General features: G+C 41.0%; 1 protein-coding gene across 2 annotated transcripts in view; it reads right to left on the bottom strand.

Moving 5' to 3' along the window:
- wipi2 (WD repeat domain, phosphoinositide interacting 2) overlaps positions 1 to 13,952 on the bottom strand; it is an 84,074-nt gene extending 70,122 nt beyond the window's left edge. For both annotated transcript variants that reach the window (XM_059979498.1, XM_059979497.1), the window contains exon 1: positions 13,685 to 13,952. Coding sequence is in view for 1 of the 2 variants with exons in the window: in XM_059979497.1 (XP_059835480.1) it covers positions 13,685 to 13,758 (74 nt within the window). In the remaining variant the exon portion in view is untranslated. The remainder of the gene's footprint in view (positions 1 to 13,684) is intronic.
- Between the last annotated feature and the right edge of the window lie 3,607 nt (positions 13,953 to 17,559).

The following is a 17,559-nucleotide window of genomic DNA, read 5'->3' as shown; positions in this document are numbered from 1 at the left end:
TCCTAAAAGGCTTCCCCTTTATCCTTAAACCTCTCGTCCCCTCGTTCTGGACTTCCCCAACATCAAAAACAATCTTCCTGCATCTAGCCTGTCCAATCCCTTTAGAATTTTATATGTTTCAATAAGATCCCCCCTCAATCTTCTAAATTCCAGTGAGTATAAGCCTAGTCGATCCAGTCTTTCTTCATATGAAAGTCCTGCCATCCGAGGAATCAATCTGGTGAACCTCCTCTGTACTCCCTCTATGGCAAGAATGTCTTTCCTCAGATTAGGGGACCAAAACTGCACACAATATTCTAGGTGCGTTCTCACCAAGGCCTTGTACAACTGCAATAGAACCTCCCTGCTCCTGTACTCAAATCCTTTTGCTATGAATGCCAACATACCATTTGCCTTTTTCACCACTGGTGTACAATGACACCCAGGTCTCGTTGCATCTCCCCTTTTCCTAACCGGCCGCCGTTCAGATAATAATTTGTTTTCCTGTTCTTGCAAACAAAGTGGATAACCTCACATTTATCCACATTAAATTGCATCTGCCATGAATTTGCCCACTCATCTAACCTATCCAAGTCACCCTGCATCCTCTTAGCATCCTCCTCACAGCTAACACCGCCGTCCAGCTTCGTGTCATCCACAAACTTGGAGATGCTGCATTTAATTCCCTCGTCTAAATCATTAATATATATTGTAAACAACTGGGGTCCCAGCACTGAGCCTTGCGGTACCCCACTAGTCACTGCCTGCCATTCTGAAAAGGTCCCGTTTACTCCCACTCTTTGCTTCCTGTCTGCCAACCAATTCTCTATCCACATCAATACCATACCCCCCCATACCGTGTGATTTAAGTTTGCACACTAATCTCCTGTGTGGGACCTTGTCAAAAGCCTTTTGAAAATCTAAATATACCACATCCACTGGCTCTCCCCTATCCACTCTACTAATTACATCTTCAAAAAATTCTATAAGATTCGTCAGACACGATTTTCCTTTCACAAATCCATGCTGACTTTGTCCAATGATATCACCTCTTTCCAAATGTGCTGTTATCACATCTTTGATAACTGACTCTAGCATTTTCCCCACCACCGATGTCAGACTAACTGGTCTATAATTCCCCGGTTTCTCTCTCCCTCCTTTTTTAAAAAGTGGGGTTACATTAGCCACCCTCCAATCCTCAGGAACTAATCCAGAATTTAAGGAGTTTTGAAAAATTATCACTAATGCATCCACTATTTCTTGGGCTACTTCTTTAAGCACTCTGGGATGCAGAACATCTGGGGATTTATCTGCCTTTAATCCCTTCAATTTACCTAACACTACTTCCCTACTAACAGTTCCTCCATCTCACTAGTCTAAACACAATATTCTGCAGATGCTGAAAATCCAGAATAACACACACAAAATGCTGGAGGAACTCAGCAGATCAGGCAGCATCTGTGGAGAGGAATAAAGAGTTGATATTTCAGGTCGAGACATTCACTAAACGATATTAGACATGTACTATTTAGAACAAGTCCTTAAAAGGAGTTAGAAGGTGAATATGTTTTGATCAAAGTCTGGGTCCAAATTCTATTTTATAAACCAAACCAAAAAGAAATATAAAGTTTGGTTTATATTTGAATGAAACCAAACAAACGTATCAATAGGCATGACTGAAATTATTTCCAGAAAACATCAACAATTTTCACACCAATTCTGCTGAAATAGGTTTAGTTTGTTTCATGAAATTAAGGAAGTTCCAATCAAAATGCAACTTGGGCACATTGAAATTTCTGTGATGAATTTTCATGATGGTAAAGGACAGCATCTACAAAGTCATGGAAAGCTAAGCACAGCTGCATCTCCATCTGCTATGGGAAATATAATGGATGGCAAGGACTGCTGAGAGGATCATCAGGATCCCTCTTCCACCCATCAGAGATATTTTTCAAGTGTACTGCATATACAGGGCCCTTAGCATTTTCAGGGATCCCTCCCATCCATCCAACAATCTCTTTGACCCTCTACCATCAGGCGGGAGGTACCTGGGAGGGCAAGAACTGTTAGGATGAGAAACAGCTTCTTCCACAAAGCTTTAAGACTATTGAACTCTCTGCCACCTCCCTGATCAGATCACCTATGAAGCACCAGTAGTGTTTCACTGCTACTTTTAAACTGGAATCGTATATACACCTTAAAATAATACTTTGTTAAAGTAATATTACCACAAATAAATTGTGTTATGTGTGTAACTTATATGTACTTTGCTGTGCACTTTGGTCTGGAAAAACATTGTTCAGTTTGGTGGCATACATGGTTGAATGACAATAAACTTGACCAAAACTCAATATGATCAACTGGGCTTCCACATTTTGGAAATCTGGCTAAATTTCCATGCAATCTTACAAGTATTTACTACTCTGTATAGGAAAGTCCTAACAAAAAAAAGACAAAATTATTTTCAGTCACGATACAATCATTCCATGGAAAATACTTGTTCAGTTTTTCTTTTTTCCACCCAAACATGCATGACCCAAGTAACTGCTTCAAACCTATATTTTTCAGCCATGATTGTAGCAAAAGCAGATTAACTGATACTACTCCCACCTCCACCCCTCTTTCACCACCCCCCAGTTTCAGTGAAGTCTGTGGTACCTCACTGTGTGAAAAGTGGTTGATACTTTACCCAACTCAAAAGTATCTTTTTGCTTGTAAAGTACATGGGAAAGACAAATGGGTTACACATACAGGATTCCCCTGTAATCCGAAGGTGAAGTGTTCCTATGAAACTGTTGGTAATTCGAAATGTCGTAAAGCAAATAAGCAATTACCACTAATTTATATGGGGAAATTTTTTGAGCGTTCCCAGACCCAAAAAAATAACCTACCAAATCAAAGCAAATAACACATAAAATCTAAAATAACACTAACATATAGTAAAAGGAAGAATGATATAATAAATTTGCACCCTGTATAAAGTAGAAATATGGTAACTACAGTGTAGTTTCACTTATCAAACTCAGGAAGGCAGCGAACCAAAATCGATTTGGAGAAAAAAAATCGGCATGCACACGCATGCGCAAAAAACTGCCCACACAAGGCTTCACGGTCATTGTACTCTTTCTCGGGGTAAACACACGTATAAAGCGGGCATCATTTTTTCGTAAAAGTAAAAATCCTCAGTGGTTAGCGAAAACAGGTACTGAGTCTTTCATAACAGCGAGTTGTCGTAAATCGAACATTCGAAATGCGGGGGCCACCTGTACACAGATTCTTGCCTTATTATTTCTGTCCTTGCAATGTAACACTGCACAAATCTGGCAGAGGAGATCGTGAACAATAATAAACTTACAATTTGTATGTAAAATAACCATCCCGCCCTCCAAAATTTAAGTTAAAATGTTCATAAAGAAAAACTGCTTCCCCCTGTGAACAGGAAATGCAAATAGTATGCAGCCATCAATCCCAGGGGATCATGGGTTTGAGCCTCTGGTGAACTGTATCCTCTCCAGGGCACAAGCTTGGGCAGGAAGATTTGAAGAACCTGCTGTTGCCCATGCAGTGGACTCTCTCTCTCCACGTCACTGATGTAGAAAAAGGAAACAGCTTGGCACCAGTGTAATCGCAGAGGTTGCCAGAGTCAAGCTGTAAACAACGTCAAACTGCCTTAGGGACCCCAGCTCTGCCCATGGGTGGGTATGACTGCAAGGCAGCAGAGGTTTAAAAATCGGAGTTTTCCTTCTCCATGCAAATAAAGCACAAGTTAACAGTATGCCACAATTCCTTGGAATCACAATGCACAAGGCAAAAGTGTGATAAAACTGAAAAGGCAAACAACTTATTGTGAAAATGGAGGTAGAGCAAAAGTAACAGTGAATGCTAATATCATGACACAAAAGGAGGCATTTGACCTGTCGATCTGGACACGGATACTGATACTGACACACACACACACACACAGTATTCCATAGACAGAAAGCTACAGATTAGAACTAGTCAAGTAGAAATGTTTCGCTTCTCCAAAATTTTAAAAACCTGCCCCTCTAGTCCCGGATTATCCACTAATAACAACATTATCTCTATCCTGTTAACTAACTAAACCAAACACAATCTTATGGACCAAAATTTCCTCAACCTTTCTATTTCAAGAAACACATATGCAAATTTTCAAGTCTAACCTTATAGCTGAAACTTAATATCCTTAGAAACCTTTAAGTACACATTTTCTGTACCCTCTAGGTTCTTCACAAAATGTGATGACCAAATTTGGATATCAAATTCCAGTTCTGAACTAACTAGTACTTTATACAAGTTTATCATAACTATAAACTCCATTCTTTTATTTATCCAAAGCATTTTTCTAATCATTTTCTCAACTAGCAAAGCCATTTAAGAATTTATGCAGTTATAGTATATCCTGTTGCCTTTGCCCTTGAACACTTTCAGAAACGCACCATTTAACCCAAGTTATAGAACACAGAAATCTACAACACATTACAGGCCCTTCGGCCAACAATGTTGCGCCAACTATGTAACCTACTCTAGGAACTGTCTAGAATTTCCCTAGTGCATAGCCCTCTAGTTTTCTAAACTCCATGTACCTATCTAAGAGGCTCTTAAAAGACCCTATTGTATCCGCTTCCACCACCGCTGGCACTACATTCCACACACCCCCCAGCTCTCTGTGGGAAAGCTTACCCCGACATCCCCTCAGTACCCATTTCCAAGCAGCTTAAAACTAGGCCCCCTCGTGTTAGCCATTTCAGCCCAGGGAAAAAGCCTCTGGCTATCCACATGATCAATACCCCTCATCATCTTATACAACTCTATCAAGTCACTTTTCATCCTCTGTCACTCCAAGGAGAAAAGGCCAAGTTCACTCAACCTATTCTCATAAGGTATGCCCCCCAATCCAGGCAACATCCTTGTAAATCTCCTCTGCACTCTCTTCATCCTTCCTGTAGAGAGGTAACCAGAAATGAACACAGTACTCCAAGTAGGGTCTGACCAAGGTCTTGTTTAGCTGTAACATTACCTCATGGCTCTTCAACTCAATCCCATGGTTGATGAATGCCAACACATCATACGCCTTCTTAATAACACTGTCAACCTGTGCAGCAACTTTGAGTGTCCTATTGACACAGATCCCAGATCTCTCAGATCCTCCACATTGCCAAGAGTCTTACCATTAATATTATATTGTCTTCAAATTGGACCTACCCAAATGAACCACTTCACACTTATCTCTGTTGAAGTCTATCTGCCGCTTCTCAGCCCAGTTCTGCATCCTGTCGATATCCCATTGTAACCTCTGACAGGCCTCCAGACTATCCACAACACCCCCAACCTTTGTGTCATCAGCAGACTTATTAACCCACCCTTCTACTTCTTCATCCTGGTCATTTATAAAAATCACGAGGGGTCCAGAACAGATCTCTGCAGAACACCACTGGTCACGATTTCCATGCAGAATACGAACCATCTATAACCACCCTTTGCCTTCTGTGGGCAAGCCAATTCTGGATCCACAAACCAAGGTCTCCTTGGATCTTATGCCTCCTTTCTTTTGAAGAAGCCTTGCATAGGGAACCTTATGTTGTTTCACCTTATTCTTTTTTACAAAAATACATACTGTCAGAAAAAAATCATATCTTATGAAATAATATTTGATGTTTGTCAAAGAATAAGACACTATTTCTTCAAAGAAATCTAATAATCTTGCATATTCTGGGCTTATATGCAGAAACAAGTGACTCTGGATTTCAATGACTAGCTCCTATTAATCATTTTGTTTTACACACCATCAACAATATCATCTCAAAACATAGGACCAGCTGGTAGAAGAATTATGATATCTCAAATTAAAAACAGAAATGCAAGTGGAACTTCAACCTCATCAGTCTCAATAGGACAAATAGCCTGATTTTGCCCCTATGTATCATCTATGCAAAAAGAATAGGCTAGGCATTTGAGATCAATTACCTATTTAAATTGTATTCTTCTGGAACTCCCTATTAACTCTATATGGTTCAAATATCTGAAAATCCCTTTTCTACACCTTACCACCAGATATGTAAAAGGGAAAGAGCTTAACCCATTGCTTTCTTATACAGAGAGTTTCTCCATCTCCATTTTCAAGATCAACAAGTGCCCTCTTTCCTTGAATCTTAGTTTCTAGTTTCTAACTTTTCAACTAAAAATCTTCACTCAAGAAAGAACAGATTTATCAATTCAGATAGGTTAATGGTCTCAAATGCTTCACCTGTTCTTTTTGCATAGATGCTGTCCAAGTTTCACTGCATTTCCAGTATTTTCTGTTTTTAATCTGAGTTATCATTACTCTTCTACCACTCGGTCCCAAGTTTCCAGGTAACATTGTTGAGGATGCAAAAAAATAGCTGAAACCCGCTATTGAAACCTGTTGCAGTTTATAAACCTAGAATATACAAGATGACTAGGTTTTCTTTGGAAAAAAGTGCTTATTGTTTCTCTAAACTTTAATATCTATGAAGAGGAGGAGCTTAGGAGGAGACAATGGTGTCTAACGGCGACTCCTTTGCTTGCATCTTCAGAAACAGCTCTATTTCTATCTTTAATATCCCTATTTTCCCCTTTCAGGATTCTTTTAAAGACTCCGACCTGGAATTACACGCGGACTTTGGTTCTTTGCGGGTATGGGACCCGCTCTCCGGATTTCACGACTGGCCATTATTCGATATGCCAAGGATGCGACCTAAGAGATTAGCTCGCCTTCAAAGTTCCAGGATCTCGTGGCTCTGGAGATGGGTGGACCGAAGGTTGGCATCCCAGCAGGAAATCAGTGTGTCATGGGAGATGGAAGATCTCTGGCTGTGTGCCCAGAGACCCAACATCTTTGGACACAGAGCTCAGAAAAAGCGACACAAGGGACTTTTAACATTGTAAATCAGCATGTTGTTTGTTATGTCTCGCCTCTCGCTGTGAAACGGAGACACCTCTTGCTCCCTTATTAGGGAGAGAAAGAGAGAGCTTGTAGTATGTCAAATACTGGGTGAACGAGCAGTCTCTGGGGTACCACAAGTCTATGTCTTCGCTGGTGCTTTCCTGCACACTTGAGTGCTTGGTGGTGGGTGCCGATGCTTTTTTTTTGCTGGCGGGGTAGGGGGGGGTTTGTTGCTTTGCTGCTGCTTATGCGTGGGAGGAAAGCTGTGGGGGGGGGCTGTGGGGTCTAACACTTAACTGTCATTCATTTTTTGGGGCCACTCCTCTGTTTTTGTGGATGGTTGTGAAGAAAAAGCATTTCAGGATGTATATTGGATACACTGAAACATCTACTAAGCAGTATGAATATACTTCAGTGTACATATCAGGGACATGCAGAAGCAATTACTTCAAATATAAATATTTATTCCTTTCCCTCCCACCACCATGCAACTTATATGGCAAAACACAATATTATTTTTTTTTCCCCAATGCTGTGTGAAAGGGCAATTGAGCACCACAGTAGTGTAGTGGTTAGCACATATTACAGCTCGAAACATTTCAGAGTTCAATTCCGTGGTGTTCAGTAAGGAGTCTCTGTACATCCTTCCTGTGGAATGCATGGGTTGTCTCCGGGTCCTCCGGTTTCCTCTCACAGTTCAAAGTGTACCGGGTAGGTTAATTGGTTATGGTAATTTGTCCCATGATTAGGTTAGGATTAATCTGGTTTGTCAGGGTTGCTGCAGTAGTATGGCTCAAAGGGCTGGAGGGCCCGACTCTGTACTCTATAACTAACTAATTAACGAAATAAATAAATGTATAAATAAATGGATAGATAGATAAATAAATGTATAAATAAATAAACAAACACACACACACATAAATTAATTGATACAAAACACAGTAGATTCTGGTTAATTGGGACATATCAGGACCAGTACATTTTAGCCTAATTAAGCGGCTTCCCCAATTTGTCAGTTCCATGAAAATAGTTAAAAGGGTATAAAACACCATTTAACTAAGTAGCAAGTTATGCACTTAAATGAAATACAGACAAGCTAGTTATTACCAATACTACTACAGTACTATAAAACTGTGTATTAGTTCATAATGGTTATTGACAAAGGAATTCATTCAGTGTGTGCTGCTGCATTATTTTGATTGACTATAAATGAACAAAATTAGTGCAGACACCTACTGCAGATAATGTACTCCCCTCATACAACGTTTTCAACAACTGCATCTTCCAAATCTTTCTTAATTTTCATAGTAACATTTAAAATGATTGTCAATACCTTCAAATTCTTCATAGTTCCTAACTTGAAGAAATGAAACCAATTCATGTTCAGGCCTGGCTGTTTCTGTAATCACCAAGCCTGAATGCTTAAAACCGCAGTGAGCAAAACAATTCAGAAATGTCTTACTGCCTATATTTCTTGCGATGGATCAGTGACAAAAGAAAGTTACTTTTTGAACACAAACACACGCAATGGACAGTATTTAAAAACTTTGCTTGAAGGACAGTGTAATATCTAACAGCCACACAAGTGTACTCCACTGACACTAGTTATAAACTGTTCATCAAAATTCTTATGTACTAATTAAACAGTGTAATGTCCCAAATAAACAAAGGGAATCCTGGCTATTGTTTCTGTTCTTTTAAAGTTGTCCCAAATAAGTGGCAGCCCTGATTAACTGATGGCCCAGTTAACCAGAATCTACTGTATATGACCCAAATCACTACAACATAACCAGATGCCACTCACTTGTGCAATTATATATGACAATAATCCATGAGATGCTTATCCACCATACATATCACTTCACCCAGTGGTCCCCAACCACCAGGCTGCGAAAAAATTATATGATTTGGCAATATGAAACCATACGAGTCAGCTGCACCTTTCCTCATTCCGTCATGCCCACTGTTGTACTTGAATGCACGCGAGGTCATTACGCACGCGAAGTCATTACCCAAGCGAAGTCACCAGTCGCCTAAACACAGTGATACCCTTGCGCCAGGGATCACTGGTTGGCCTTGGGTAACCGGCCACTTCGCGCGGCCGGCGGGAAGTGCCGCTGGTACTGGCCTGGAGCGTGGACAGATGGGCGCCATCTCTAAAACTGTTTAGCACACCAAATATTTGTGGGGAACCCAGTGCTCAGATATTCGCAGACGACCTAATTCAGGCTCAGGGTTTCGTAAGTAGCAGAGCAGTGACCTTGCTGCGATCTACTGAAAGTCATCCCTCGAGCCAAACTTCTGTCGGCCGCTCTCTCTGGACTGCGACCGCAGCGGTCCTGGTAAGGTAAACCTCCGGCCCTTACCTTGCCCTCTCACTGGTGCAATGATTTTATACGTTCATACAAGGAAAATATGTGCTGTGTTTAATATCCAAATGTCATTTAAAATGTTATGATGCTATTGACTTATAAGTGAGTTATAATTGACTTATCACTATATTCATGCAAGGAAAATATGCGCAGTGTGTTTAATATTAAATTCATTAGATAAACCCTTTTAGAAACAAAATTGAGTCTATTAGCCACTTATAAGTGACTTATAGTTGACTTATCACCTGTATACTGGTCATGATTAACATCCTCCCCCCCCCCCCCCCCCCCCCGCAATCTGCCAGTCCACAGGAATGTTATCAATATTAAACCAGTCCGCGGTGCAAAAATATTGGTCACCCCTGACTTCACCATTGTTAACTTTAGAGTTGCCTTGATATAGGCTCAAGAAACTACTCCTTATATTCTTCAACTTTCTCCTCACCAAGAAATCTTTAAAACCTCTTTAAGCAAATTAATATCATCAAATTCCAATATTATTTATGTAGAGTATTTCAGTGACTTTTTGATATATTTGCTCTTTGCCAATGCTATGATCCAAAAGTTACAATAAAATGTTTGTCATGATCATAAACAGTTCATGCTAACTTTTCAAAAGAATACAGTATACTCATAAATTAATTAAACATGCACACTTAAAGCAACATTATTTTTGGCAGGTAGAACACAATTACTAGTAATATTTAGGCACCCAAAAGGTGGAAGGAAAAAAATTTTGAATCTGTTTCAATCCGACTTGCAATAAATTCTTTGCACAACTGGATAAATTCCTTATAAGTAAATGGCACTTCATTCAGAAATTTAACTGACAGTGAGACTCTTGTAACCTTCTCCAAGAATCATACCTGAACAAAACTTAACAGAAAGTCTGTCTGATTTGAACATCAGGGACCATATCCACATCCCTGTGTGATTACACCGCCAGCTTACTCCCCACCCTCAACTTCACCACAACCATTCTAGTAGGACATGCAAAGCACTGGTCTGATTGAGTCAAAGGCCATAAAGAGATTGTAAATTGTTTGCTTTTGAATTATATACAAGATTTTTTTAAAAAGCGAAGCTCCCAACTTACACACAAGACCAAAGAAAATTTCCTACTGGGTGTTTGCTCCACAGGTACATGGCAAGTCTAGAGGCCAAATTTCTTGAGTTTTACTGAGGCTCCAACCTTGGGCTACTAGAGTCCTAGTTTAGAAGCAGGCAAATCAATATTGTTATCCTTCATTACCTACATCCAATCAAGTTCCACATAAATACTGTCAGCACCACTAACACTTGGCTACTGTGTCACGAGAGAATACACCATGAGAAATAACACAAAAAATCCTCAAGTGGCAGTCTATCAAGATGCATACTACACAGATTAGGTCACGGGCACTTTTAGCCTTTGTTTCTTGATGAATACTGTATCCTCCAGAGCTAATATTAAAACCTCACCCAGCTGACAATAATCACTCAATTTTGAGCATATTCAGAACAAAGCCTTCCCCTATTCAAACAGTTTTAAACAAATTTAAAGCAAAACTTGGGCCCTTTGGTAAGAAATTGTGTTAAATACACCACTACCCCAGAAAGTCTCCAGGAACAAATTAATCACTGGGTACATTCCTCATGGTTGCAAATGCATCTGGGTTAGATTCATTACAATAGGCCTAAGTCAAAACAACATGCTTCATGTTTGAGGTGTTGAATCCAAAGCAGTTACACCAATCAAACTCTTACGATCTGTTAATCTAATAACACAAGCAGAAGCCTCAAATGTAGTTCTCAATGAAAATAAAACATCAGACATTCGAACAGGTACTAAACAAACCAGTCCATTTGGAAGAATGTCAACAATGAAAATACTTCACAGCTTTTTTTCCTCTTTTGAGCCAGAGGAGCCAACACTTTTGATGACTATTATACCACCATCAGGAACACTTACTGTGCCATTCCATGCCCACACTTTGGAAAGTCTGAACACTGAGCTGTAATTATATCCCCAGCATATAGACAGATACTAAAAACCGCAGCACTAATGCTGAGGACAATGAAAGCATGGTCAGGGGAGGCTTACAGGACTGCTTTGAGTTGATCAACTGGACAATATTCAGGGATTCATCAACGAATATGAATGAATATGCCACAGCTGTCATCGACTTGTGTGTGGATGAGTGTGCTCCTTTGAGGACGTACTGGACTGATCTGCGGCATTCATGACTGGTGATCTAGAACTATACAAGAAATCCAGGTATTATCTTTGGAAGGTTATGTTAAGAATGAAAAAACAATTCAAACTGAGGTTACAGACTAAATTACATGCACGACAGCTCTAGCAGGGTTAACCCCTGAAGCGAAAACTATCATAAATGGCTGTGATGCTTCACTGCCAGATGAGCTCAATGCCTTTCATACACACTTCACAAGGGAGCATAAAGCTACACCTGTGCAAATCCCTGCAGCACCTGCAACCTGTCTCAGAGTCTGACATCAGAACATACTCCAAGAGCGTGAACCCTCGCAAGTCATCAGGCTTTAATGGTGTGCCTGATAGGACTCCAAAAACCTACAGCAACCAACTGGCAGGAGTGCTCAAGGACACCTTCAATTTCTCACTGCTGCTGTTGGAGGTTCCCTCCTGCTACAAAAGGGCAACAATCATACCAGTGCTGAGGATGAAACGCGGAGTGAACTGCCTCAATTACTATTGTCCAGTGGCTCTCACTTCTACTGTGATGAAGTGCTTTGAGAGGTTGGTCATGACTAGAATCAACTCCTGCCTAAGCAAGGACCTGGATCTGCTGCAATTTGCCTATCGCCACAATAGGCCTACTGCAGATGCAATCACACTGGCTCTCCACTTGGCCATGGATCACCTGGACAATAGCAAACTTGCCAGGCTGCTGTTTATTGATCACAACTCAGTGTTCAATCTAAATTCTATCAACAAGCTGAAAACCTGGGCCTCTGTAACCCTCTGCAATTGGATCATTGACATTCTTACCGAGAGACCACAGTCAGTGCAGATCGAAAATAATACCTCCTCACTGACAATCAACACTAGCACAGCTCAAGAGTGGTGCTTAGCCCACTGCTCTACTCTCTCTATATCCACAATTATGTGGCTAGGCACAGCTCAAACACCATCTATAAATCTACAGACAACTATCATTAGCAGAATTTCAAACAGCGACGAGGAGGCATACAGGAGTGAGAGAGATAAGCTGGTTGTATGGTGTCATAACAACCACCTTGCCTCAACATTAGTAAGACCAAGGAACTGATTATGAACTTCAGAAAGGGGAAGTTGAGAGAACACACACCTGTTGTCATCACGGGATCAGCAGTGGAAATGGTGAGCAGTTTCAAGTTCCTGGTTATCACTATTTCTGAAGATCTATCCTGGGCCCAACATATCGATGCAATTACAAAGAAGGCATAACAGCGGCTATATTTCATCAGGAGTTTGAAGAGACTTGGTATGTCACCAAAAGACACTCGCAAATTTCTACAGATGTACCGCGGTGAGCATTCTAACTGGCTGCATCATCATCTGGTACGGAGATGGCCGCTGCACAGGATCGGAAAAAGCTGAAGGAAGTTGTAAACTCAGCCAGCTCCATCATGAGCACTAGCCTCCCATGCATCAAGGACAATGTTTCAAAAACACATAATCTCCCAAGACATAACCTCCTCTCCTTGCTACCATCAAAGAGGTGGTACAAGAGCCTGAAGCCACACATTTGACATTTCAGGAACAGACTCTTCCCCTTCAGATTTCTGAATAGACAATGAATCCATGCACACTTACTCACTATTTTTCCTCTCTTCATGCACTATTTAACTTAATTTTTTATATATACATATTGTAATTTTAGTTTTTTTAATTTATGTATTGCAATGCACTGCTGCAAAACATCAGATTTCACATATGCCAGTAACATTAAACCTGATTTCGACTTTAATTCCTGAATCAAAGTAATTTGACCGGATGAACTACAAATTAGCATAATATCAAGACCCTAACTGTACTTATTTTGTGAAGTAACAGTAAACAGCTGTCAACACAAACGTAACACCTGCTTTCCACAATACCACAGTAAAACCAAAGATGATTTCCCAAAAAAAGGTAGTGTCTATTTAAAGCAGACAATGCACATCAAAATCTATAAACCCTATAATAACCTCACCATTTTTCCCTGATGCGCCTGCTTTTAAAACGCATAACAAGGGAATGGCATTTAACAAATCTAAATTTTTTTGAACAAAATTTGAAGATGGCAAACTTATAAAAGTGGCCAGACGCGATCGGCAGAGGGCCCCTATCTGCACTCCACTGCAGCCCAGGCCGCACATCCCGGGCCTTCCCAAACGCGCGCTCCCGGCCTCGGGGCTTCCTTACGTGGTGTCCTGGTTGAAGTTGGCGAAGAGGAGCTGGCTGCTGCCGCCCTCCCCGCTCTGACTGGCCAGGTTCATCGGTCCGAGTTGTTCGCTCCCCCCCGAGGGGAGAGCGGGGGGGCGGGAAGGAGGGAGTGCGGCCCAATCCACTGACTTCTCTCCTATTGTCCCAGTCCTAATCGTCCCGAGCTTTGTTGTGTTTCCTCAATGATCCAGCCGCCGCATCTCGCACATCGCGGCCGTCATGGTGCTTGTTCAACGGCATCCGCACTGCGCATGCGTCACTGCTCTCTTCCCCCCCCCCCGCCTTCCTCTCCCCACCAAAACATCACCAACGTTGACATCAACACAACAGTTACACAACATATTTAAAGCCGTACAAACCCGCAACGACCCCCCCAACCAAATACTGTTACCCTGTGATTGATGTATGAGACGGAAGGAGGTACACCGATTCCAACATTACATCAATATGCCTACAAATCACAACTCTTTATTTACTATGTCTATTGGAGGCTTTTGCTACGTTTTGGGCAGCGTCTGGTTTCCAGACCCCATCACACTCTGAGTGAACTTGACTTCTCTACTCATTTTACCAACTTGCTCCTCAGATGAGCAATGGATGTTCATATCTGGGATCACGGCCCTGCCTGGCAAGGCCATCGTTTACTTCCCCTTCCCAATTGCCCTTGAAATATAGATAACGAATCACCTTTTTGAACAACTGCAGTCTTTCTGGTGAAGGTTTTCTCACTGTGGTGTTGATCCTGATTTTAGATCCAGTTACATAGAACATAAAACAATGCAGGCCGTCCACCCACGATTTTGATCCAAACTTTTAACATCAAACTAACACTTCTCTCCCACATATCCCTCCATTCTTTTATCAATTATATTCCCATCTAAATGTGCTGAATGTATCTGCCTCTACCACCATCCCTGGCAATACTTTCCACACATCCACCACTCCCTGTGTAAAAAAAAACTACCTCTGACATCCCTTATACTTTCCTCCAATCACCTTAAAATTATTCTCCTTTGTATTAGTCTTTTCCACCCTGGGAAAGAGTCTCTGGCTGCCCACTCTATCTACGTCTCTTACCATCTTGTCCACCTCTATCGAGTCACCTTGCATCCTCCTTTGTCCAAAGAGAAAAAGCCCTAATTCACTCAACCTTTCCTCATAAGACATGCTCTCTTACCCAGGCAACAACCTAATAAACCTCCACTGTGTCCTCTCTAAAGTTTCCACGTCTATCTTATAATGAGGCAACCGGAACTGAACACAATACTCCAAGTGTGGACTAACCAAAATACTCCCCAAAGGGTTGCTCCCTTCCTGCTGCTGACTGCAATTATGTCCCATCTTGTGCCTGGCCTTCCTCACAGTCTCCCTCATGCTGCATCTAACTCTACACCAACTACCCCATCCTCTGAACTATCACTCTTGTTCCATTCCCCCTACCAAACTATTAAACCTGCCTGCAAGGATATTGGACCCCCTCAAGTTCAGGTGTAACCTAACCCTTTTTTACAGGTTATATCTTCCCCAGAAAGGAGCCCAATGATTCACAAATTTGAAACCCTGTCCTCTGCACCAATTCTTCAGCCACACATTCAACTACCAACTCATCTTATTCTTAGCTTCAATGGTGCATAGCACAGGTAACAATCCAGAGGTGTAAAGCATACCATGCCGGGAACATTAGATACAGTAGGTGACCCTGGCAGACTTACAGGTGAAGTATTTCTTCACCCGGAACAAATTCTTGGGGACCAGAAAGGTGACTGTTTTGCGAATGGCAAACTACTTGCCAAAGGAGCCCAGCCCCTGAACTGCACATTCAACTACCAAATCATTTGTAGTCACAGTATTTGTATGATTGATCCAGCTGGTTAATGGTGACCCTCTTGAAAGATATTGATGCTGGTTGCTCAGCAATCCATAGAAAGTTAGGAGGTTGTAGCTGAACCTGCTCTTACCAAGGATAATCATTGATTGACACCTTCTATTAAAACTTCAGCAAATGGGGCAGTCCTCACCTGCATTCGGCAAGACAGAAACAGATTATTTGGAATCAAGAATTTTGAACAAATAAATCCAATTATATAGCAATGAGAGATGGATTGGTTACTTTAGAGTGTGTAACTGTACATAAATAATGGCCAATATTGAAAGAAAATCTAAACAAAGAACATATCCATTTGTAGCTAACGAAGGAGCTAAACCTTATTATTAAATTAAAACAAGAGCTTTATAATATTGCCAAGAAGTTTAGTGAGCTTTCATTTACATTTCATGGGATTTGAAACCTCTTTCAATAAAAATAAACAACCTTGACCAGTGTGACTATATCACTGAGGGAGCACAATATCAGAGGATTAGACCGTGCAGAGGTATCTGGAAAGCATATTAGAGGAATGAGTAAAATATTTAACAATTTGATCTTGTATATTTGGCAAGCTCATTTGGTGGGCTGTGTATTTTGTTATTTGTGCAGAAGGAATGATCAGTTACTGGGATACCAACACAGGATTCTTGATTGGTCAGGGCATGAAGGGATACGGGAAGAAGGCAGGAGACTGGGGTTTAGAGGGAAAACAGATCAGCCACGATGAAATGGTGAAGCAGACTCGATGAGCCAAATGGCCTAATTCTGCTCCTATATCTTACAGAACAGTGTCAATATTATGTCTCTTTTATCATTTGTACCAGGGGTAAGCATTATAAAGAGTCAAGATTTAACACTTATTTGTAATTATTACTCAGGATGGAGAAGCCTTTCTGATCTGCAATGCTCGTGATGGAGGAGCTCCAAATTTCCTTTGATGATGCAAATTCAACAAACTGAATGAATAAGTAGACCGAAAGGTGAAATTATATTGTCAAATCTTGAAAGGTCATTTTATACTGCTAGAATGCCAAACTAACAACTGCAACTTTTCCTGGTGGCGGGGAAAAAGCTTTGATGAATTTCCTTTACCTGTTTGGTAGGTACTACACACTTCATTCTTGAATTGCAGCAGCATACATTTGGGTGTGGCTTTCTGATGAACGAGACAAAAATCCCTTCAATATCTTTAAAGCTTCATTCAAGGAAGGAAGTAGAGAATAAAAACACAAAATGCTGGCAGAACTCAGCAGGCCAGACAGCATCTATGGGAGGAGGTAGTGACGACGTTTCGGGCTGAAACTCTTCATCAGGAGTCAGGAATTAGGGAGTTTTCTGCAATGTTACTTCAGTTGTACCTGCAAATGCTTAAGTGTCTTTGTGTCTTTGTTGCTTGAATGAGAATGAGGCCATGGAAAACAAAGAACTGCTCTCCTCATCACATCATTCATGTCTTCATATCGATTATAGTTATAGTCCCTAAAAAAAATTATTCGCCCCCCCCCAGAAGTTTTACTGTTTTACAACATTGAATCATAATGAATTTGGTTTTTTTGACACTGATCAACAGGAAAAAACTCACATCAAAGTAAAAAGAGATCTCTACAAAGTGATTTAAGTAAATTACAAATATAAAACACAAATTAATCAATTGCATAAGTATTTGACCCCTCTAATACGACACACCAAATCATCACTGGTGCAGCCAATTGGTTTTACAAGTCACATAATTAGTTAAGGTGCCCTGCAGCAGGACCTGGACAATATCCAGGCTTGGGCTGACAAGTGGCAAGTAACATTCAAACCATGCAAGTGCCAGGCAATGACCATCTCCAACAAGAGAGACTCTAACCATCGTCCCTTGACATTCAGTGGCATCACTGAATCGGCTACTACCAACATCCTGGGAACTGAACTGGTCTAGCCATATAAACACCGTGGCTACCAGAATAGGTCAAAGGCTAGGAATCCTGTGGCCTGTAATTCA

Source organism: Hypanus sabinus, chromosome 9 (assembly GCF_030144855.1).
Source record: "Hypanus sabinus isolate sHypSab1 chromosome 9, sHypSab1.hap1, whole genome shotgun sequence".
Taxonomy (NCBI): Eukaryota; Metazoa; Chordata; class Chondrichthyes; order Myliobatiformes; family Dasyatidae; genus Hypanus; species Hypanus sabinus.
This window is presented reverse-complemented; position numbering and strand designations above follow the sequence as displayed.